Genomic DNA, 25,332 nt, shown 5'->3' with positions numbered 1-25,332 from the left:
ATCATAAAATGCAAATGAGTAAACCCTAAGGGATTAAGCAATAACTGAACGCCTCGGTGACGGAGAACATAAAATTACTTTAATATAAAAAAAAAACTAAAATGTCAATATTACGTACCAACATTAATTTTTATGAAAATACTAAATATTGGTTTAGAACATTTCCTTACACTTTAATAATAAATATATTTCGGTTACTAGCGTCATATAAACTTCTGAGTCCTTTTTATCACCTCGGCTTTCTTTTCTACAAAGTAGACGTTTCCGTTTTCTCCGTGTAGTGTGGGAATGGGTTTTCTATCGTTTCTTAAAGTTCTTTGAAGCCTTCATAATTCTTGCATATTTTGGCCCCATTCTTCGTTTCTTTTACGTAATTGTCCCACTTTTGGCTTCTATGTTTTATTAGTGCCTGTTTAACTTGTCGGTTCAGTCAGTTTGCCCTATTTTTTTCTTTCTGATTTCTTGTTCTGGCTCTCTTTTTGACTCTATTCTTTTCCCTTATCATTTTTCATTTTTTTTCTAATAAATGTCTCTAAATCTTTCCACGTGAATTTCATATTCTTCTTTGGTAGTGCTTTTACTTCTTCTTCCTTTGCCCTATCCGTTTCGGACGTTGGCTATTAACAAGGCTATTTTGACTTTGTTTACGGCACCTCTGAACAGTTCGGTCCCCTCCTACTGTCGATTCTTCCTTGGACTATTAACTGTAGCAGCCGGTACTTAGTATGCCTCATGACATGTCCGAAGTACTCAAGCTTCCGTTTCTTTACGGTGAAGATTATTTCTTTGCTTTTGCCTATTCTCTGCATTACTTCCACGTTAGTGATGTGGTCTGTCCAGGATATCCGAAGAATATGGTGATATATCCACAGCTCAAAGGATTCTAGTTTCTTCAGGGTGGCTTCCGTTGTGGTCCATGCCTCTGCTCCATAGAACAAGACCGGGAAGACATAACACTTGACCAGTCTTAATTTTAGTTCCATTGAGATTTTGCTTTTGAACCACTTTTTCATATTGTTAACCGCTTTTCGCGCTTTTTCAATTCGTGCTTTTACTTAGTAGTACTTTTATGGCGTTTTCGAGCTCTAGTACTTTTCCTCTATTTCTGGTGGATTGTCAATTGTAGGAACGTTTACAATTCCTCTGCTTAATAGTCCTTTTAGGTTCGACCACTTCGTTTTCTTTCTTTTCCTTGTTGTTTTGTTATCTTCTTCCCATATGCCTATTTGTAGAAAAATAGGGTTGTGTTCTCCTGATTCTTCGTTTAAGGTTCGGATGTTTGTTTGTCGTCCTAGGTGTTTAGCCACTATTATATCCAAATGTTTTGGTAGAGCATTGCCTGTAAAGTTGTTCATTGGATAATTATTTAATATTCTTCCGTTTCCGTTTGTAGCTCTATTGTTCCAGTTAGGGGATCTGGCGTTGAGGTCTCCTATTATTATGGACGGTTCTTCTATGTTCAGGAATGCATCTAGGTTGTCATTGTTTAACGAATCTGTTGGCTTTACATATGCTGAAGTGATCCTTATGTCACCTTGTCTTATCTGGACTTTTATTGTTGTTGCTTCCATAGTGTTTAGAGCTAGTGTCTGTTGTAATGTATGGTTTATTCCTTTTCTCACTAGAATACAGTTCCTCCTAAATTTGTTCTGCAGTCGTTCCTGTAGATGTCGTTTCCTGGAAACTTGATGTTGGTGTTATGAGTTAGTTTAGTTTATTGTAATTTGTAAAATTTTAGTGTAAATTCTAACGTCAGCTCCTATCCTTTACGTGAGACTGACGTCACAAGTTTCCAGGGCGCCACAGAGTCTGATATCATTTATGGCCATCAAAGTCGAGGGCACCTTTGTACGCTTACCACTTTCAAATTGTGCACAATTAGCACCGGTGGTTAACATTCAGGAGACGTTTGTTGGTCTTTCGTTATTGATTTTTTATGCAGCCTTCGCATTTGATGGGACTGTGAGGTCGAAATTTATCAATTTGAACACTGAGACTGACGAATCGTGCTCCTACGACGTACACTGTCTTTAATACATCAAAGCGATAGCGAGCATTGCTAGCATATGTAAAGTTTTACAATATATATATATATATATATATATATATATATATATATATATATATATATATATATCGAGAAAAGGAGTACGACCGTCAATCCAATATAAATTAAGGATCACTCGAAGAGTGGTGGGTTTTTCGGTCAAAAGGTGGAGAGAAAAAAGACAAAGAAGGTGGCTACTTCATCTATTTATTGAAGACGTTTCGCTTTCTAATCAGAAAGCATCATCAGTTCATCTAAAAAGAACAATATTTTAGATGAACTGATGATGCTTGCTGATATATATATATATATATATATATATATATATATATATATATATATATATATATATATATATATGTATATATATATGTATATATATATATATATATATATATATATATATATATGTATATGTATTGCCATTTTCACAGTTAAATCTAAAATGGTACAGAAGATTATATTTTGGTGTTTTGATCACCACGACAAGACAATTCTGAGAGTTGCAAGAATTGTATTAGGAAAATATGCAAATGTTATGTAGTTGTGTTATGTAATTGCAATGTGAATTGTATATTGTAAATTGTGTGTTTTTGCTATAAAGATTATTTTACGTGTGTTTTTTTATAATTTATAGTCATTTAAATTTAACTACACCGAGAAAATCAACAATAACCCTATAGCTTGGGATATATAAAAAAGGAGAGTATAACAAGCATAAAGAATGCTAAATACATGAAAAAGTTAACATTACAAGAAAAATACAACTTTAAAAAGAACAATACATTGTCTTAAAAGAAAAAAAATATTACTCAATGGCCATCAGTCAAAGGAAAGAAATCTCATTAATTGGCTTTATTTCTCTTTATTTCATTCTTCAATAGTATTGTTGTAAGTATTAGAGCTATTGGAATTTCTTCTAAAATGCCTTATTTTATTTCAGGAACTTTTTATGTTCAACTTGAAGATGATATTTTAGCCAAACCATCCTATGCAACGATAATGAGAAAATTTGCGATCGAAAAGACTGCCAAAAAAGATCCTTGGATTGTATTGGATTTTTGCCAACTAGGATTTATAGGTATGTATTATCTATAAAATGTTTTTATCTTCATAAATATATTAATGTTCGTCAAATACCTCGTTACCGCTAATAATGTTTAAATGATCCTTTTTTTAATTGCTTTGAATTACCTGATCAATTTAGCCACGATAAATTAAGTAGTCTGTACTGTTTGCTACAATGTTAAATCTGAGAATGTAAAAAAATGACATTAACACTTGTCTTAAAAAAAAATTGTTTTTCCTCCTTTTTGTTTTCGTATCTGATAACGTTATTTTTGGTTCTCTAAATGAGCTCTAAATAAATTTCTACGGTAAATAAAATTTACAATAGAAATAAATACTTATATATACTTTTCATTTATTGTTCATTTAATCAAAAAACTGTATTATTAGAATAACAATACCTATAAAAAATTATAAAGTACTATGTAAGTTTTAACTATGTTAAGTTTTGTACGTACTTTAAAAAAAGTACTGTTTTTTAGGTACAGGTCATGAAAGTTTCACTAAATTTATCTCATTATAATGATAAAATCCAAGTTATTTGTAGTTTTTTTTTTTTCATTTTCGCTTTAATTGGAGTTTCTCAGTCAATCGACCAACAGCACCAGACAATAGCTTAGCAGCATTGCTGCAGACCATTTTCCAATATAGCCCCTTTTAATGTGCAGTATATCCTTTTACCATGCTCATCTGATACGGCACCAAGATTTTTAGGTAAAAATTTAAGTGCGAATCTAAAAAATGAATTTTAAGTGACATGTTGTATCCGAGAGCTTCATAAACAGAAAGAAGTTCTTGAATAACTTCTCGGTAGCTGTCAGCTTTCGCATTGCCAAGGAAATTATTACACAGTTCTATTAAAGCCACCCAAGCTCTTCTTTCTTCTCTGTTTAACATCAAATCAAAATCGACATCTATCATAAGCTCTCCTACTATTTGCGGACCAACAAAAACTGCTTCTTTTAACTTTGCATCACTGATTCGGGGAAATTTCGTTTTACAGTACTGAAATTCTTTACCATTTTTATTTATAGCTTTTACCACATTTTTTCATGAGTCCCAGCCTGTAGTGATGACATGAAAACTTTTAGTATAGTGGCACTAAAGGTTTTTAAGATACATTTTTAACCCCAGGTGTTATACTTTTTCTTTGTTGCCAATTTTTTACTACGTAATGTTTATCTCTTGGACGATTATCCCACTGACATAAAAAACAGCAAAACTTGGTAAGTATAGCTACGACCTTAGAATCAGTAGAATATTTTATTTTCTCAAGTAATACCTCCAAATTTCTATAATTTTCCTTCATGTCTGTTGCATGCGCGAGGGGCACTGAAGAGTATTTATTGCCATTGTGGGGTAAGACGGCTTTCAAAATAATGTTAGAAGTAATATTAAAAAGTCTTTATTTTTCAAATGCTTTTTTGAAATTTAGTTCTTCAAGAAATCCTATAACATCATTATAATATACTAAATCATCCTATTTGGAAAAATATTTCGTAAATTTTTTTGCCTAAGCCTTAGATTTTTGATAGCCCTAAATCTCGAGCAAGCACAATCAAATCAGATTTCTTCAGAAAATAAGGTTCTTTTGGTGGACTTAAAGATTCAAATAGAGTGGACGAAGTTAAGGAAGTATATTCAGAAAAAAAACTCGATTCAATCTACACCAGAAATATTTAATTATCAATCTTCTCCTTATTTTTTGGAGGTACTGGAAGTGAAGTGCATTTGTATTTGTATCTTTATTGTTTTTCGAGAATCCTTGTATATTGTTCATGTCATGTAAAAGTAGCAATTATTTTCATCATTCTATGGTTTACATCACACCATTCCGCATTGCAACTGGCATAGATTGGTGACTTCCTTTAAGCCAACCTCTTAACGCTTTTGAGTAACTGGTATGGCATAATGTTGGCAGCTAATTTTTATCCCTTTACGTAAGTGACAATAAAAATCACTTGCGACTCCATCTTTATTTTAGCTGCTATATCAATAATCAAAATTGATGAATTGAATTTTAGATAAGTACTTTATTTACCCTACTTTAGAGTATGGACGCGCCTCTTCCTTATCGGGAATAAGGAATTTTAAATAATTCTTTTGTTAGAAATAATTCATCATCATCATCATTATTTGGTTCTACAACTCTATGTGAGTCTTCTCCGCGTTTACTCAAATTTTACGTAGACCACTGGCTACTATGTCCTTCCATCTCTTTCTTGGGCGATCAACTGACATTCTGCCTTCGGGGCTTTCTCAGAATGTGGCGTTCAGGAGTCTTTCGTCACTCGATCTTAGTACGTGGCCCGCCCGTCTTATTCGGTTTGCTTTAATATAGCGTACTATGTTTTCATCTCCATATACTGTCTGGAGTTCATCAGTGTGTCTTCTTCTTCATTCTCCTGTTGTCTCTTCTCTGCAAGGCCCATAGATCTTCTTCTTCTTCTTAGCCTTCTGTCGTCCATGTTTGGACATAGGCCTCTCCCAACTCCTTTAATCGGTCTCTATCCTGAGCAACATATTTCCAATTTGTTCCGACTATTCTTTTAATGTTATCGACCCATCTCATCTGTGGTCTTCCTCTTGGTCGTTTACTTTCGTAAGGTCTTCAATGTTGTATTGTAGTATTCCAACGTTGGTCTTTTTGTCTAGCAGTGTGGCCCGCGAAACTCCATTTAAGTTTGGCAATTTTTGTTGCTATGTCCTTGACTTTTGTTTTGGATCTTACCCAGATCAAGGCACATAGATAGTCCGCAGTATGTTTCTTTCCAGTACCAGTAATTTTGTCGTTTCCCGCTGGTTCAGAGTCCATGTCTCGCTTCCATACGTTATTGTGGGACGAATTATTGTCTTGTACACTCTTATTTTTGCTGGTATTGAGAGTATTTTTGATTTAAGTACGGTCATTAATGAGTAATATGTCCTGTTTCCTGCAATGATCCTGGCTGCCACGTCCTTTTCATATTTATTTTCAGATGTTATGATCCCAGGTACTTAAATTCTTTGACTACTTCAAAGTTGTATTCATTGATTGTTATTCATTTGTGTAAATTGTTTTACACTTACTCCACTTACTACACAAATACAGACATATAATCAAACGTCAGCAAAACAATACGACGGAGAAGCTGACCCATTTAGTAGATATAAATTGAACATTTGCATTCGATGACGAGGAATCGAACCTAACTTAACAACTGGTATACAGGGTGGCCAAACGAAAACAAAACAGAGTCATTATCAGGAACTACGACAATATTTTTGAAAAACCCAGCGACAGTTCAATTTTTTATTAAAGGGGTACATCTTTTTCCTGTATTTTCGATTATTTTATTTTTTCGCCTGAGGAAGGGTAAGAATCATCCCAAGATTTTTTAATGACATTGGGGTCAAAAAAGATATCGTTTGAAAGCAATTGCAATTCCCTATACATTAATCTTCACCTTTTTAAATTCGGTCCAGTACTTTGATTTTGATTTATTAGAAAAAAAAATGTTAAATTAATATTTTTCGCTGGTCACTTATTTCTTAGTTGGTGAAATGATGTAACTAATGACCTCCGACGTCCATACAATGTTAAAGGCTTGTTCGAAACGTTCTTTCACATTACGAAGCAATTTCGAAATCATTGGTATACTCCGTTCCACGAATATACGACTGTTTTAAATTTGGTTTAAGGTATCGATTTAAATGGTCCAATGTGCTAAATTGTCCAATAGTAAATTCTCCCCATTTTTAAAATACTGTTATGACAGATATAAACCTTAGATTTAAATATGAAGTCATGATATAAATATAGAGTTGATAGTTTATAGAACAGTTTATAGAACAATAATTCAGATTTTGAAGTATATAATTAATATCATTAAGTTTAGTATTCTAAACAAGTTGGTTTTTGAATTAAGTGATTTAAACGAAGTGTAACAATGCTTAAGTGATTAAATAGTGTAATTTATTTGGTCCAATATTCAATTAGTATTAAAAAAACAAAAAAACTTACTTATTCTCTTATTCTCCTAATCTCCTAAAACTATTATCAACCATCACATTCACAGCCATAATTACTGTCGTCGCTATCCTCATTCGGATAGTAAAATAAGGAAGTACATTAAATATAAAGTTGTCTACATCTAAACCACGTCTCGCCAGTTTTGGCTATAATAAACAAATACACTACACTAAACTCTCTCTTAACGGACAACTCTCTTCACCGGACACCTCTATACGGACAATTTTTAAAATTAAAGTCAGTCGGCGATATATGAAACTGTATGTAAATTTTCGTTACTTTTTAATATCTGTAACGACTAGGTACTTTAATTATCAATAAATTTTCGGATTAAATTTCACAATAAATTTTGCGTCTGTCTGAACATCTATTAACTGAAATAATTTTAGTTTAGATGTCATACTAACAGTAGATCCTTTTTATTGGAATAATGTTTAGACCAATTTACTTTCATACTTCTACTTGCACAGTAAAATATTCGTTGTTGCAATAATCCAAAACAGTCGTATATTCGTGGTATAACCTATATGCATTCGTTGACAATTAGTTGACGTAAATTTTCTAAAGATACGGTGGTCTATAGATTCTATTCTTTATGGGTCCTCACAAAAAAGTCCAGGAGAGACAAATCTGGTAATCAAGGAGGCCATTCGATGCTGCTTCTTCTCCCAATCCAATTTCGTGGAAAATATTGGTCTAAATATTGACGAACAAGTAAAACATAATGCGGAGGAACACCGCCCTGTTGAAAAATCAAATGATCTTTATCATATTGTTGATCATTTTCAATAATATCAGTCAAGGCAGAATTAATCATGTCTTCCAGTAATTGTTAATACGTAATCAATTTTTTAGGTAAAAAAATTGTCTCACCAGTCGATCACCAAAAATACCAGCCTCTACATTTAATGTTTAATTAATGTTTAATTAAATAACGGCAATTGTGACGATTTACAGACCATTTATGGAAAAAGTGCATTCATAAAAAAATATATATTAAAGCGAAACTGTGAATTGGTCACTGCTCTCTCACTGATTATTTTACAAAAGTGTAAACGGCGCGGCGGTCATAATCATCCCCATTAAGCTGCTGCACTAAGAGTATTTTATATGGATGGAATGTGTTGTTCTTCAAAATTTTTTGGACGCTAGTTCAGTTTATTTCAGATACGGCTGCTACTTGCTTCGTATTTAACATGGTGAATCTAGATGAACATGTTGTAATACTGCAAACTCACATAATTCGTAACATGCAAGTTCATTAGATACAGGCCTTTCAGTTTCTCGTTTTTTATTACCTACATTCCTAGCTTCATAATTTTTTTACTCCAAAACATACTTTATCTTGATGTCGTTCATTACATTGCTAAGCTCTCATATCGGTACATTTATTCTTCATAAAATACAACGAAACGTTGTCTATCCTTTCCAGAATGGAACAAACCATGGTAATAAAGGCTATAGCGGGATAAGATGGTCAAAATTGCACCATGCTCGATTCAGTTTTGGGTATGGCCATTCGAAAGGACATAATTAAAAACTCACTTAGTTAAATTTTCAAGTCCCTAGGTGCCTCTGGGGGTTCGCTATGGGAAAAAACGTATTTAAAAAAAAGAATTTTTGTTTAGACGCTGTATTGCTGCAAAAAATCTGAAAAAATTCATGAAAGCGTATGTTAATAATACAAAACCGGCTGATTTTTTTCAGATTTTTAGCTTGAAAATTGAGCCCAGGAAAAATATTTGAAATTTTCAGTAATATTTTAGGTTATGTCGGAAATTTTTGGCCAACTTTTAAACAATGTTTTTTATGGGTTTTTTTCCGTTCTTTTGAATGGCATAGGTATTATTATCATTTTCAACGTGGAAAATGCCTAAAAATCGAAAAAACTGCTATTTTGGCATTTTTCTGAAGTTTTTGACTCATAACCTCAACAACATACCCATAAATTAATGATAATTCATATTTTTATATGTATTCTTATCTATCTTTACAATCGAAATAAGCTATTAAAACTATTATTTTTTCCTACAGCATGCTCCAAAAACCGAAAAATGAATCGTGAATTAGAACGCACTTGTACACTCAAAAGTTGTGGAATTTTAAGCTAGCGTATATATCTATATACGTGATATTATATCACAATGTACATACATTTATAGGTACACAGACGCATATCTATATATTTCCATGACTTTTGAGATCCTTGTTATATACATTCATAAGCTCGTACCACGCACGTCCATGCCTTACTCTTCCGCTTAGATACAAGAGCGTTATACCCATGCTTATATCATTATTCTTTTATTTTATATTTTATATTTACTTAACTGTTTTGGCGTTCATGTCTTAGCCTTACATCCCGTATATCCAGGGAGCCTGATTGTAACAGAAAACATGGCGTTGATAGTTGCGCCGCAAGGTAGTTGGCATTACGCGGCGCAACTATCAACGCCATGTATATCTGTTATAATCGGGCTCTCATTCTATATCGCTCTTAGTGCGTTTGCGTGTGTAGGGCCATAATATCCTCTTTATCGCTCTTAGTCAGTTTGCGTGTTATCTTTTCGGCGGGGCTTTTCCTCAAATGTTCAATGGCTCTCTGTTTTTGTGTTTATTTTGAATTGATTTTAAATTTGACAGCAGAATTGTGTCGTGTCTAAAATAACAGGCAACAAAAACCAGTATTATTGCTAAATTAAGGACTGGATCATCAAATAATTTTATTTCATCAGTTTTCAGGATAGATACTGAGATCAAAGTATCTGATTTTTTGCGAGTCTGTAATCAATTCATTCGAGAGAGATGTATTGCCACAATATTTTGGAGTAAAAAGTCTCGTGAGAGACGACTTAATCCATAAACATACTTCTGTTTATGCCATAAAGTTATTTACTTTGACGGATGATCAGCTCACATTAATTTTCGATGGAGCTTATTTAGCTCACCAAAAAAGCAGAAATAATTGGTATCAAAGAAAATCATATTCGGGACAGAAGATAAAACCGTTGTGCAAGCCGTTTACCATCTGCATAACAGACGGGTTTGTTGTAGATCTACCCGGTCCATTGCATGCAAGCATCATGAAGAAGCTTATGGAAGATCCAAATGGAATAAGGTCACTTATGAAAAAAGGTGATGTTTGTATTGTAGATAGGGGCTTTAGAGACGTCGTATCCTATTTAGAAGATCTTGGCTTCAAGGTTCTGATGGCTACATTAAAAGGAAAAAGACCAAGTTTATCCACAGCTGAAGCTAATGAATCTCGTTACGTTACGAAACTAAGATGGGTAGTAGAAGCTGTCCACGGCATTCTTGGAAAAAAATATAAGCTGCTCCATCAACAATTGGATAATAAATTGTTGCCAAAAGCTGAAGCATATTGCAGAATTGCGTGTTTCCTTAATAACTGTTATGGAAAAAGATTTTATAGCGATGAAGAAAGACCACAGATGAAATGGGTTGATGACATTAAAAGAATAGCCGGAACAAATTGGAAATATGTTTCTCAGGAGAGAACGATGGAAGAAGTTGGGAGAGGCCTATATCCAAACAAGGACAACAGAATACTAAGAAGAAGAAGAAGAAGAGCGATGATGAAGAAGATAAAGAAATAAAAAAATTAATAATACAGAGAATGTTGAATTAGAGTAAAGTGAATAACACATTGGCTAAAGAAGCTGAAACAGCAAGGTGGTCTAGACGAAGTACGACGACAACCAAGATAACATCGCGAGAAATTCTTGATTTTCCAGAGATGACCGAGAGAGATCTCAAAATATTCTTTTTAGGTACGTACCAGTTAGGTCAAGTTGTATGTTACCTAGCTACGTTATTGTTTTTGTTGAGTTATTGAACGATAGAAACGAAATTAATTTAGAACACATCCGAATGAAACCGAATATTACCAAGGTTTTGATATAATCCAGACATATCAAAAAAATTTTTATAAATGTTACATTGAGTATAAGCCAGAATCTATTGGCTACAATGCAATTTTACTCGTGCGATTGTGCTAATGGATTGATAACTGTTGGATCCTGCTCACATGTTGCTGCTATTATATATTATTTAAGCAATGCTAGGTACAAATCGGACATTATTAGACCAGCTAAATTTCTTTCAGAAATATTTGGTGAAACGGATATTGATCCGGTAATTGACGAGGATAGTGAGGAAGATTAATAAAATGTAATTATTCTGTCATTCAATGTATCTAGATTAAATAAAATATTGTAAATATAGATTGTTAATTAGTAAATATATGAATTTTATTTACCTCTAAAAAAATATTTTGTTTTCCTGCGTACGATCAGCTGTAATAATTATTTATTAAAAGATATCAAAAATATGATTCATTTTTCAGAGTCTTTTGAGGTTATATAGTAAAAACATGGAGAAAACGGGGGTTTTCGGTTTTTGAGAATATTGTGAGATAAAACTAATGCTTTGAATAGCTGATTTTGATTGTAGAGGGAAAGATACATGTGAAAATGTAAATTATCATTCATTTAGACACTGAATTTAGACAATAAAACACTGAAAACTTTTTTTTCAAAACTTCCACAAAATTTATTTTAAATTCTTATCACTACAGCTGTTTCGGCTGATTGCCTTTCTCAAGTGATCTGTTTTTGGCATGGGTTTACACTTTATAGTCTCTAATGAAATAGGTTGAGGAGGGGAGAACTGTTTGTCTCAAGCTGGTCATTCAGAATTATATCTGTGTTTTTTAATTTGTTGATTTCCATAGATTCCATTAAAAGAATGATTATGATCTAGAAGGTGAAGTGCGTATGTAGAATCTGTTTTTCTATTATTGAAAGCCCTTTTATGTTCTGCTATTCGTTTATTAAAATTTCTACCTGTTTGACCAATGTAAGTTTTTGGGCAGTCGCCACATTTAAGTTTGTACACACCACTGTGTAAGTGTTTTTTATGTTGGCTCTTGTTGTTTTTAATATATTTGCCTAGATTGTTATTTGTTCTGAAAGCTGGTGTTCAAAATAAAGGCCTTAAGCTATCTTTGTTAGAATCTATGGAAATCAACAAATTAAAAAACACAGATATAATTCTGAATGACCAGCTTGAGACAAACAGTTCTCCCCTCCTCAACCTATTTCATTAGAGACTATAAAGTGTAAACCCATGCCAAAAACAGATCACTTGAGAAAGGCAATCAGCCGAAACAGCTGTAGTGATAAGAATTTAAAATAAATTTTGTGCAAGTTTTGAAAACAAAGTTTTCAGTGTTTTATTGTTACATAAAAAGAATTTCCATCAAGTAACGGTCGAATCCATCAATTACTGAATTTAGAGGTTATATAGCGAAAACTTAAAACAACGCCGAAAAAGCAGGGTTTTTCGGTTTTTGGAGCATGCTGTAGGAAAAAAATAATAGTTTTAATAGCTTATTTTGATTATAAAGATAAGAATACATATAAAAATATGAATTATCATTAATTTATGTGTATGTTTTTGAGGTTATGAATCAAAAACTTCAGAAAAATGCCAAAAAAAGGCAAGTTTTTGGATTTTTAGGCATTTTCCACGTTGAAAATGATAATAATATCTATGCCATTCAAAAGAACGGAAAAAAACCCATAAAAAAACATTGTTTTAAAGTTGGCCAAAAATTTTCGACATAACCTAAAATATCACTGAAAATTTCAAATATTTTTCCTGAGCTCAATTTTCAAGCTAAAAATCTGAAAAAAATCAGGCTGTTTTGTATTACTAAAATACGCTTTCATGATTTTTTTCAGATTTTTTGCAGTAATACAGCGTCTAAAAAAAATTATTTTTTTTAAATACGTTTTTTCCCATAGCGAACCCCCAGAGGCACCAAGGGACTTGAAAATTTAACTGAGTGTTTTTAATTATGTGCTTTCGAATGGCCAGACCCAAAACTGAATCGAGCATGGTGCATATTTGACCATCTTATCCCGCTATAGCCTTTTCGAAGCCTACAAATTTATGCTTGAAACTAATATTCACAAGAGAATCTTTTAATTGCATTTTCTTTATGTGTTTATATCATTTACTTTATAAAGTAAATGTGCCAAACGTGTGACAAATGTGCCAAAAACAACAAAAGCTAGGCGAAAAAACAAATTTAAATCTAAACGATTGGCACACTGAATCAACTAATTAGACTGAATTTAAAAACCTAAAGAGTAATGTACAGGGAATTTCAAGGGCTTTAAAACATATCTTATTTAACCCCATTTTCATTAAAAATGATAGGGTGAATTTTACCCTGACTTAAGGATCAAAGTAAAATAATTGGAAATACCCGAAAAATGTGTGCCCCATTAACCAAAAATTTGCCTGTCGCTAGGTTTTTCAAAAATGTTGTGGTAGTTTCTCACAAATAGATATTCTTTTAAATGTATTAAAAAATGTGTTCTTATTCGGAGAAAACGGTAAAAAGGTCTACCATCACGCGAGTCTGAATGCCCTAACAAGCTAGTTCTCAACATCACACTATGTCTTACTTCTAGATCCCTGGCTATTGTCAACTATTTCGAAACTTAAAATAATGTTTCGGTTGTAAGTGATAACTGTAATAAAAAGATTTTCGTTGAAATAGGCGAGTTAAACTAGCAGGAAACTGACTAATTGGCTAAGCAAATGCCAAGAAAAAAGAACTAACCGGAAAATGGGAAAGTCAATCGAAAAGTAAAATGTTTTTTGTCGAAAATACTTAGTGTACCACATAGTTATCGAACAGTTATTACATATAAGATCTATATTTACCTAACAGTCTGCTTTATTACAGGAAAACTTTTTAAAACTGCTGAACTTCCATGGTTAATAAATTTTTTCCAAATGTTTTTCAACGACAAACCTGTTGACTGGTTGTTGGATTATTTAATTACTACAAAAATTTGTAATTGGGAGAAAAACGTAAGTATTAATTCATTTCATGATATTTAGCAAATTGGTATTAAAAATGTTATCTTTTAAATATCATATCGTCTTTGGCATAAAAAAGTGGTGTAGAGTCTTCTAATAATTTATTAGTTCATGTAATTAATGAGTTTACGTGAATGTGTACGGGTTATTGTTATAGTATAGTTAATGTTTGTGGTCGCCTTAAGCTAGTTAGTTTAATTTTATTGTTGAATAGGTTTATTTTTATTTATAATCGTTGGTAATATTTCGATTTTCTTTTCGATTTATAATCTACTGGAATGTTAATATAATTGCTGATAGAGACAGAAAGAGAACGTAATAGAAGTTGTAACAATTGATGGAATAGTCTTAATGAAATTTGTACTAGATAAAAAAAGTGTTGAATGTTATACGGATGTGAAAAACTTTCTATGATCAATTAGTAGACATATTTAAAAAAAAACAGAAAAACGTCCTAATAGGAGATGATTTTAATACACATGTGAGTTAATCCAAAAATAAGCAGAAGCGATACATGGAACTAGAAATGATGCTGGATATGATATGTTGGAGCCAGCAGTAGCACCAGGTATGGAGATTCTCAACATATAAAATAGAAAAAGTCAACTTATCACATACAAAAGTGGACAGAACCAATCTCAAATAGACTATTTTATGACAAGAAAAAAGATATACGTGAATGTAAGGTAATATTAGTGAGACTGTAAACAACAGCTTTAGTTGCTGGTGCTGGACATAGAAGTAATAAGCAAAACAAAACAAAAACAGATAAATCAGTTGAAATAGATGATAGTACTGGAGAAGTATATACACCTTTAGGAAAGAGAGTATATTTGTATACAAAAACAGAGGGTAAACAGTTTTTTACGTTCCTGGTGTAACCATGTCCATGTCTTTATCTCTCCAAAATCTAGTTACCTATTTCCCATCCCTTGTACTAGTTCTAGGCGTAGAGAAAATGATCCTGGATGGCTTGAAACTGGACTACCGCAAGTATACCTGGAGCAGTTTGAATGGTTGTGATAAAAACGATGACAAGAAAATTGCACTCAGTCCGGGTATCCTTTACATGAGAAGAGGGTTCGAAGAATCCCTCGGTCAACTACCATTGAGATTCAAGAAAGTTAAGAGAGTATCCAAATATATGACAAGATACTAAGCATTGCCACCTAGAATGTAATTATTTATGTTCCATAATTTGGCAAACACAGAAACCGAGATGAGAAGAATGAAAATATGTATCTTGGTGATGAGTTAAGTAAGCTGGTCTTGTTCAGGAAAACAAAAAACAAAAGATGGATATATCTATTATTCAGAAGGAACCGACCCAGAACATTAATATGGAACGGCTATATTAGTATCGGACCAAATTTCGCAGTCAGTCACAGACTTCATCCCTTTAAATAACATAGTAGTAATGTTGAAATTTCGAACAACCCATAGAAACCTAAAGATTATTCAGGTCTATGCTCCAACAAGCGACAAGTCAGAGTACCAAATCGAAAAATTTTATAATAACATACAGAAGCTGAATTTGATATGAAATCATGTGACTCACAAAAAGAGGTGAGAAAATAATGATCATGGTTGACTTTATCGCCAAAATTGTTTATGTTGCTGAGGGAGACAACAAACATGTACAAAAGACAAACTGGAGAGATGGTAAGAATATATTCTCATTTTGAGGACGATAAACATTGTGCTCCTTCATCCGTAGATAATCGAATAAATAAAATTGTCCAAAAATATTCAAAGAAGAAGATACGCATGCAGTAAAAGCCCAGAAAACGGAAAATCCACTGTGACAGAGAATATCAATGATGAAAAACTTAACTTAAATAGAGACGACTAAACTAAAATCCTAAACTTGATAACAGCACTATTATTCAATAAGTTATACGATGTATGTAAAATACCATCAGATTGGCTAAAATCAACATTCGTAACAGAAGCAAAAAACTCAATTAGATCTATTAGCGAATGATGTTGCTCTGCATAATAATGAGCCTTGATGATCGTTCTAGTTGCTATATCGAAGAAATGCTTGGCGATCCGCGAAGTACAATACACGATGATTTGCAAAGATTTGGAGAAACTGGATCTTACTCAAGACGATCTGGACAAGGAAGACCAATGGCAACAAACACCGTGAAAGATCGGTGTATTAGACTTCAAAGCATTTTGAGAGCGTTACTGCTACAGCTTTGACTGGGAGAGTGGCCGATGTTCATGGTACCGTACAGTTTCACCTGATGCCGTACGTAGACGATTAAGCAAACAAAATTTATCTTCTTATGTACATGCTAGCCTGGAATTCCCTTGTGTTAATACATATTGGGATAAGGAAGATTAGAGAAACGGTGTGTTTACAGATGAGTCTTGATTTATGAGATATTCATATGATGGTCGCCAAAGAGCTAGGAGAAGACCTAAAGAATGATATATTAGGGTATGTCTGAAAAAATATATGGTACCTTACATGCATTTTATAGGTGGACATGTTCTCCTAATGCAGGTAACAATGCAATATTTTACAGATGTTGGGATTCTGGGACTAACCTGGGCTCTTAGAAGTACAGACCTTAACCCCATAGCTTATCTGTAGGACAAGTTGGGAAGAGTAATTATGCAAAATTATAGCGAGTTTGGTATTGTGGTAGCGGTAAAACATGTGCTGGTAAACGAGTGAGAAAATCCATCGCAAAACGATATTGCTGCTAAGATCTATGCCAGAAATTATGAGAGCTGTTATTCGAGCTGTACGAGGAAATACTCGATTTAAAAATCCATATTTAGAATTAATTTATGATTTAAAAAAATATTTTACGCCTGAATAAAAAAATTTATAAATTTTTATTTGTTGTTAAATTAGTTAATATTTTGAAACTTGTTTTTATTTTATGGATTGTTAAATACTTTTCCGTAAACTTAGTACTAATTTTCCGTAAAATAAACTTAGTATTCAGTTAATTTTGCAGGGCAGTATAGGTTTTTGACCGTTTTTTGTTTATTTCTTCAGTTACTCTTCAAAGTTTTCTTCTTAAATTCAGTCGTTTGATCATTTATGGGGGCATATATTACAATTATGTTCTTCTTCTTTCTATTATGTTCATATGTATTTTCATTGTTGTCTCATTTTTTATAATGATATTCGTGATTTTTATTTTATGTTATTTATGTTTTGTCAATATCGCTACTCTTTTCTACGATCTTTTTTCTTTTGGTACGCCACTATAGATGTTTATAACTGCCGATGTTTATATTCCCTTTTATTTTTGTTTGGTTTTGATTTCTTATATATTTAAAGTTTCATAGTTCTTTAAACAACATTAAAATTGGCCACCAAAGGCAAGCTAATTCTTGTGGCAATATTTATAGTAATTCAAAAAACAGATAATACAAAGAACTGCAGCTAACATTGTACTAAAGCACTAATTTCTCATGCAATGATTTTTTTTAAATATTTCACAATAGAATCTATACGAGATTGGAGGCTAAAATAACTAATATATAAATGGAATTTAGGTAAGGATGTGGCAATAGGGAAGCCTGATCTGATGATGTGATCCACAACGATGCCTTAATATGAATCAAAAAGTGCATGCTGATTTTATAAATTTAGAAAAGGCTCTAGATAAAGTGTAACATCACAAAATGTTACAAATTCTAAAAGTCAAGTAGACAGCAAGATGTAAGATCAAAAAGAGACTAACGGAAGAAATAGAAATTCGTCGGGAATTCGGGGTCAGGGCTGTATCTCTTCTTTTGTTCAATCTGTGCAGCTAGTCCCTTTGTTAAGAAGTTTTAGAATAATTAAAAAAGAACAATAATTAATAGATTTGCACCTTGTGCAACCATTTTTAGTATATTAAGACAACAAAATTTGAAATATTGAACCACTGTCGCATTTAAAAAATATCATGGACAGATAGATTACGAAATCTTCGAAGCGTATACAAAAAGTATGAAGATTGACAATAATAAGAAGAAAACATTATGAGGAGAGGAAAACTCATTGCTGAAAAATATCATGCAAGACAAAATAAAGTGAAAAAGAAGTTTAAGCTGAAGAAAAATATCCTGGCTCAGAAACTGGCATTAATGGTTTAGCTGTAGTTCAGGTGAACTTTTTAGTAGAGGCGTTAATAAATTTAGACTAGCAATTATTATTATTAATAAGAAAAAAAACTGCTCCTCTATCCCTTCTCTTCTCTCATCTCCTGCGTGATAAGACTACAATTCTAGGGTTGGGGGTGGTATAGTGCCGTTAATGTACAAATTATGCCGTTTATTTGTTATAGCCATTTCATAAATATTTACTGCTAATATTTATTTTAGGATAACTGTAAAGCAGATAAAGCAAAGGTCTGGATTCATTACAAACCATCGTTATTTCAACATATTGGAATGCATTCGTCTCTAAAAGGAAAAGTACAAAAACTAAAAGTAAGTATTTTTTCATATCAAACCGATATATTCTTAACATTTTATTAGAGTCGACTTTTTGGATTAATGATCTTTAAGATTTTGCTTTGTAAATTAGTAGGTGAAATTAGTAAGGTGAAGTGCAAAGACAATGAAATACAAAGCATAACATAAACTACATTTTATGTGAGGAGATCGGTTTTCGAATTTCAAATAGTGAAAACATCACATTTAAAGAAATAAATATTGATGTAAAACGGGAAGTGACACTCCAGGAGTGACCGAGGAGGGATAATATAGCCTTCTTATCGTCTACGCACGGTGCGATGCTTTTTAATTTAATACAATTCGATTCAATTTGATCCGATTCGAGTCTATGAGAGTCGATTCGATTCGATATTCGATTCCATATTCGATTCGATATTCGATTCGATTTGGTTTTCGATTCTATTCGATTCGATATTCGATTTGATTCGACTCAACTCGACTCCGCTCCATTCGATTGGATTCGAGTCGATTCAATTTGATTCGATATTCGCTTCAGTATTCGTTTCGACCCGAGTCGGCCTGATTCCATTCGATTCGATAATCGATTTGATACGACTCGATTCGATTCCATTCGATATTTGATATTCGATTCGATTCGATATTCGCTTTGATTCGAATTGATTCGATTCGATTTGCTTTTGATTTTATTTTATTTTATTTTTTCTATTTCATTTTATCATTGTATTTTATTATATTTACACATTCACTACTCTTCTTTATGGCTCGGAAGCATGGACATTGAAACAAAAGCATCTGAATAAGTTGGCCGCCTTTGAATTTTGGTTTTACAGAAGAATCCGACATTTTATTTTATTTTATTTTATTTCATTTTATTGTATTTTATTTGATTTGATTAATATGACTGCGTTGAGATCCGTCGTTAAGTCGTTACAGTGGTTTTATGTTTTTTTCGCATCTGTGTAAGATCTACCGCTCCGTCCGTAGTATGCGATAAGAAAGCTATACTTCAAAAAATCGACATACTTAAAACAAATGAGAAAGATTTTGTATTAGTATTAAATTAGTATGAAACGTATACTCGTTCAACTTTTGAGGTTAACAGATCGCAGTGGATTCGCAAAACTAATTTAATCTTTGTAAGTCTAAAAATTGTGCCTGAATCATCAGATTATGTGTGTAATGTAAGTTTTTGTAGGAATAATAATAATGAACTAGACCTAAATTAGGTTTAAGTTGGTCTTTTGAGAATGTTTGCATAAATGAAAATCATTAAATGTTCATCTTAAAATATTCAAACAACTAGAGTTATTGGACAATTTTCTATCATGATTATACTGTTATATAATTTATATTATCAGGTTGGAACAATCATTAAAATTGAAATACAATACTCTGTATTCAGTCGTCTTAACAAATGGCTCATTTACCTTGTTCAGTATTCATAAGACATACCTACAATTTGTAACTAATTAACATACCCAGGTGATGTGGATAAGATATAAAAATTAATAAAATGCCTAAATCTATTGTAGCTAGGTTGAAAGTTATCCAAGAACAGAAAAGGAGCTGGCTGATATATGAAGATTATGTCAAAAATTGACAGCTGTCAAAAATGTTCACATTAATAGCGTAATAGCCTAATAAGCTTCGCTCATTGTCGCTTGGGTTGTGGTGTTGAGTATTCTTTGACTGGTGTTTGTGTGTGTGTGTGTGTGTGTGTGTGTGTGTGTGTGTGTGTGTGTGTGTGTGTGTGTGTGTGTGTGTGTGTGTGTGTGTGTGTGTGTGTGTGTGTGTGTGTGTGTGTGTGTGTGTGTGTGTGTGTGTGTGTGTGTGTGTGTGTGTGTGTGTGTGTGTGTGTGTGTGTGTGGGTGTGTGTGTGAGTGTGGGTGTGTGTGTGTGTGTGCGTGTATGTGTGTGTCCTGTTTTAGGTGGCTTTTGTCACCTTTTCAGACCGCGGTTTGTTTTTTTTTGAGTGGTGGCACTGGATGTCTCGTTGGGCACTGTTGGTGTTTCGATGGTGGAATTTCGATGTCCTGCGAAAGAGGTCGACTTTATATGGTGGTCGGGGAGAAAGGGCTTCGATACTACTCCTAAAAAGGTTCTTTTCAGATTTTTTTAAATTATTATGATGAATGGGACTCAATTTAAAATGTTTAATGGCTGTGAGGAGTTATTTCGCGTTGACAGCAGCTGTGGCTTTATCCTTCCTATGGACAGGTATAGCTGTGCAATGGGATCGGAAGACCACAGAAAACCGATCCCTCCCTGTCCGTGTGCAAACTTGAAGTGAGCTATTTATCTGTTTATTCAGTAAATAAAGTGGAGTTGCCTTCAGGATGTCGTTGTATTCATCAGCAAGTTCGTTGTTAGCGGTGGTCAGCAATTTTGTATGAAAGAAGGGTAGTTTGGGTTTGGGTTATCTGATGAATACATCGCCGAAAGATAATCAGGCAGTTTTGAGTGTATTTTGGGCTCTAAAGTTTTGGCCTCTGATGGTTGTTTGTAATTTGTGCACAGAGAGGTGAGCCTCTCGAGTATGGTCTATATATAGTCTATAGACGGTGTTAGGACGGAGGGAAAGTCTAGTCGTTTTAGTTTACTTTTACGCAGGATACTCCTTTTCAACGAGAGCAGCTGTTGTGACAGGTCGCGATTAAGCAAGACGTATTTAATTACGGGTTTAATGGATGCTTTGTACTTGAGTATTAGTGTACATGAATGCGTCCGTCCGAATTTTTCAAATAGAGCATTGAGCAGGACGATTCTTCTCCTAACCCTGTTACAGGTTTCGATCAAATCTTGTCTCCAGTTAAGTGTTTAGGTAAATACCACACCTAGGTACTTGATTTGATCACGGAACAAAACCATTTGAGTTAGTGTAAAATATTAACTAGTGTAAAAGCAAAGCATAGTGCTGTGTTGTATGTTAGCCATAGTGCATAGTTGTTAGATAAAATGAGGATAAAATAGGATTAAGTTATTAGAATATAAGTATTTTTTAGTAATTTAAGTCAAAGACGAATTGATAATTACTCACCTGTGACCAGATTTGAAAAATATAGGCACAGCTTAGGGGTTTAATAAAAAAAATTATATTCGAGAAGATAAACTATGCATTGATTTGATTTCCTACTTTCTGTTTTTACTATATTTGGGATTTTAAGATACGTGATGATTTAAAAATAATACACTGCTTTAAATAATTTAAATACAGGAACATACAGCATTTTTAAATATACCAAATATACCAAATATATGTGGTATCACAGCTGACACAATACAGTGGAGATCATTATTTTTAAGAAACCACCTCCATAACTGTTGGCGACAAACCTTTCTTCGGTGATTTATTTCCCGTTCCGGTTTTAGATCGGCTCGTTTCAGCAAAGAGTCCTAGGAAACCATAATTTTAGGATGTCTTGAAACAATAACAACTTTAGCAAACTGCAAACTGTTATATTAACAGAAATTTTGGAAAAATACTTTATCTTTGATGATATGTTATTAAACTATAAAGAATGTATCATAGGTACATAATGCTCCTTATTTCTTGTTGCATAGTTTTCTTGATACTATTTTATAGTATATCAGCTACCATTTCCACATAAATGTAGCTATTAGTCCACCTCAATGTCTAGAATTAAAAATATTTGCATTTATGGTAGTGGTTTAGATAATACTTTCCAAAGTATGGATATTTCTATCTTTTTTCTCAATTCACGGTTTGCAACCAAATTTGCATTATATAGATACTATTAAGGATTTTGAACCTAACAAGTGTTTATAGAAATTTAGTCGTCTATTTTCTTTTTTCCAATATGCTTGTGTCATTACGTCATTTATTGGTTCTGAAATTATTTTCCTGTGGTATTTTTGGTTTATTTCCCTAAAATATAGTAGTTAATATACTGCTCGTTTCTTGGAGAATATTAAGGTATAATTTTAAGTTTTATTATCGATAAATCTTATTTCAAATCTTTTATGTACCATTTCTTAGTCCGATATTTTAAAAACTACATATTTTTTAGGACAAACAGTTTGGAAAAGTGGCTTTGTTCTTTCCTCACAACAATCCTCCAGCTGAAGTGGTATCTGGAATTAAGCATTATAAACAATATACTCTAAAACGAGCTTACTTAGGAGAGACCTTTTTCTGGGGTTTGTTACCACAACCAGGCGATCAACTTTTATTTAACTTAACACCGCCAGTTACTCTAAAAAGGTAAATAAAACATTTTTAATTAACACCAAATGGTACATCTAAAATAAGCCTAAACCGTAGCAATTTTAAATGCCTAAACTAAATAATAACAGCATAAATATATATACATTTCGTATCTTAAATCCACCCTGCCAACTATTTTTAAAATAAATTTTTAAATAACTGGTTTTAGACACTAATACATATAATTTTTTTCTTAATGCTCTTACTACTAGTCTAGTATAATCGAACCTCCAATGGCTATAGTGTAAAATAAGTATTTTATTTTTCCAGTTTTCCATACACTAATATATTTCATTTGTTTATTTATTGACATCTGTTAAAAGTATGATGTCATCAGCATTATTCTTAAATTACAATATATGTCATGTAATAGATCGTTAGGTAACATCCAATATCTAAGACGGAAACGTAGGCCAAAACTTAGATGTAAGGATGGTGTAGACGAAGATGCTTGAAAACTAGGTGCAACGTAACACGGTTGACAATGGATAGGGGTAACTGACTACATAAACTTAAGAAGATCGAGGCTCTATATACAGAGTGTCTCAAAAAGTTATGTCATAAATTAAATCACGCATTTCGGGGACAAAAATAAATTTATTGAATCCAACTTACTGTTTTTTTTTTTGGCATTATCTACTAAACTACTTGACATTTTGTAATAAAAATAGACACGTTACTTTCTTGTTGTGAAAGCATTTTTCATACAAAAGAAACAACAAAATCTAAGCGCACAGAAAAATTTTAAGGGGGGTGTGCAGCCCTAAATCCCCCCAAACTTTTGAGTACGTTAAAATCAAATGAATTTTGAATATGTGGAATAGTACTGGACTAAGGCTGTCACCTTGCTTTATTTCCTTAATAATATTGAATTTATTTGATCTTGTACCGTTGATTTGTATTATGCCAGTGACCGTGTTATAAGTGCTTTTAATTACGTTTATAATTTTCGTCGGGACATCTCGTTAATATATTATCTGTTGTCTCCCTTCCCCGTCTAAATGCAGTTTATTCCTCGTCCAATTTTTCCTATATTACTTGGCGTAGTCTTTATTTTATTATTCTTGTATATAGTTTGAAAGTTGTTGATGACAAACAAATGGCCCTATAATTTTCGTAGTCTACTTCTTTTCCTTTTTTGTGAATAGGTACCATTTAATCCTTTTCCCAGTCTTTTGGTATGCTTTCTGTTCTCCATGCCTCTCTCAGGATTTTTAGTAGCCATTTTTTAACTTTCTTCCCTACCCACTTTACCATTTCAGGATCGATGTCGTCCGCTCCTCCGGCCTTTCTTGTCTTAATTCTTGATAATCCATCCTCAACTCTTCCATGTTTATTTCTTTCTAGTTTTGTTCGGAAACTTCCTCTTTTTTATACCCTTTGGTTCTTCGTTTTGTTGGTTTTCCTAGGATTCATTGACTTTTTTGTATTGTCCCCAAATATCTATCATATATATGATCTATTATATCTTTTATATGAGTTTTTGTCTCGTTTTTGTCACTTTTTTTAAACCTGGTATTTTTTTTCTTTTTCTTCCTCTTAGACTTCGTATTTTAACCCAGAAACTTTTGTTATTATTTCTGAAATTGTAATCCAGTTCATCACAAAACTTTCTCCATCTAGTTCGTTTCGCTTCTCTAACCTTCAATTTTGCGTTGTCTCAACTTCTTATGTAGTCCCTTCTATTGTTCCTTTGAATATCTCTTATCTTTGTTCTAGACTCCATCCTTAGTTATTTCCTTGTATTTCGAGAAACAATCTGTGTCTTTCATCCTGATACTCGTCTTACATTTTCTCTTCTCAATCTATTTATATTGATTCTGGTGTATTCTATGTCTTATAATTCTTTGATGCTCTCTGAGTCCATTCCTTTCATCAGCATTATATGTTCCTAGTTTAGCTGAGTTTTTAATTCAGATTTTCTTTATTTTCCGTTTTATTTCCTTCGTTTACACATACACTATGCAATCTATTATACTTTTAGCATTACGTTCTTCCGCTACATAAGTGTATTTATCCTGTAGTAGTTGACACCAGAAAGAGTAACCTATCAAGTGATTTATTTGGCAAAAGTTTAACATTTTCACTCCGTTTCTATTTAATATTGTTCCGCCGTAACTTCCCTTATATCCAAGTCCTGTATTTGAATCATTTCCTATTCGCGCATTACAGTCTCCCATCAAGATTATGTTTTTATTCTCTTCTTGCACCTGATCTAGAGTAAGCTGTAGTGTTTTATAGAATATGTAGAATATCTTCATCTGTCACCTCTACTGTGGCATATATCTGTATTATATATCATTTACTTCTTCCATTTCCAGTTCTATATATATATATTATTTTTGAGGAGATTGGTCGGAATTATGTCGTTCTAATGCCAAACTCTCCTAACAGAATAATTCCTACCCCTTCCTTGGTTCTAAGGCCTTGTTACACTCGAGAAAAGTATAGTTCGTATTTTCCATATAAGTTTGTTTTTCCATTTCTTTTTTTTTTTGGTTCGCTGGCAGTAAAACTAAGCTTAGACATTCGAATTATAGTTATTAACTGCTACGTTTGGTCAGTCCTTCTGTATGGAGTTAAAGCCTGGACATTAAAATTAAATACCATGAGATCGCTAGAAGCCCT

General features: G+C 32.9%; 1 protein-coding gene across 3 annotated transcripts in view; it reads left to right on the top strand.

The window, feature by feature from the left end:
• Mgat4a (alpha-1,3-mannosyl-glycoprotein 4-beta-N-acetylglucosaminyltransferase a) overlaps positions 1–25,332 on the top strand; it is a 225,010-nt gene that overhangs the window by 155,671 nt on the left and 44,007 nt on the right. For all 3 annotated transcript variants that reach the window (XM_072540365.1, XM_072540367.1, XM_072540366.1), the window contains exons 6-9: positions 2,991–3,128; positions 13,909–14,036; positions 18,384–18,491; positions 22,508–22,701. In XM_072540365.1, the coding sequence (XP_072396466.1) occupies positions 2,991–3,128; positions 13,909–14,036; positions 18,384–18,491; positions 22,508–22,701 (568 nt within the window). The remainder of the gene's footprint in view (positions 1–2,990; positions 3,129–13,908; positions 14,037–18,383; positions 18,492–22,507; positions 22,702–25,332) is intronic.

Source organism: Diabrotica undecimpunctata, chromosome 8 (assembly GCF_040954645.1).
Source record: "Diabrotica undecimpunctata isolate CICGRU chromosome 8, icDiaUnde3, whole genome shotgun sequence".
Classification (NCBI taxonomy): Eukaryota; Metazoa; Arthropoda; class Insecta; order Coleoptera; family Chrysomelidae; genus Diabrotica; species Diabrotica undecimpunctata.
Note: the sequence above shows the minus strand (reverse complement) of the source record. Positions and strands in the feature narration are given on the sequence as shown.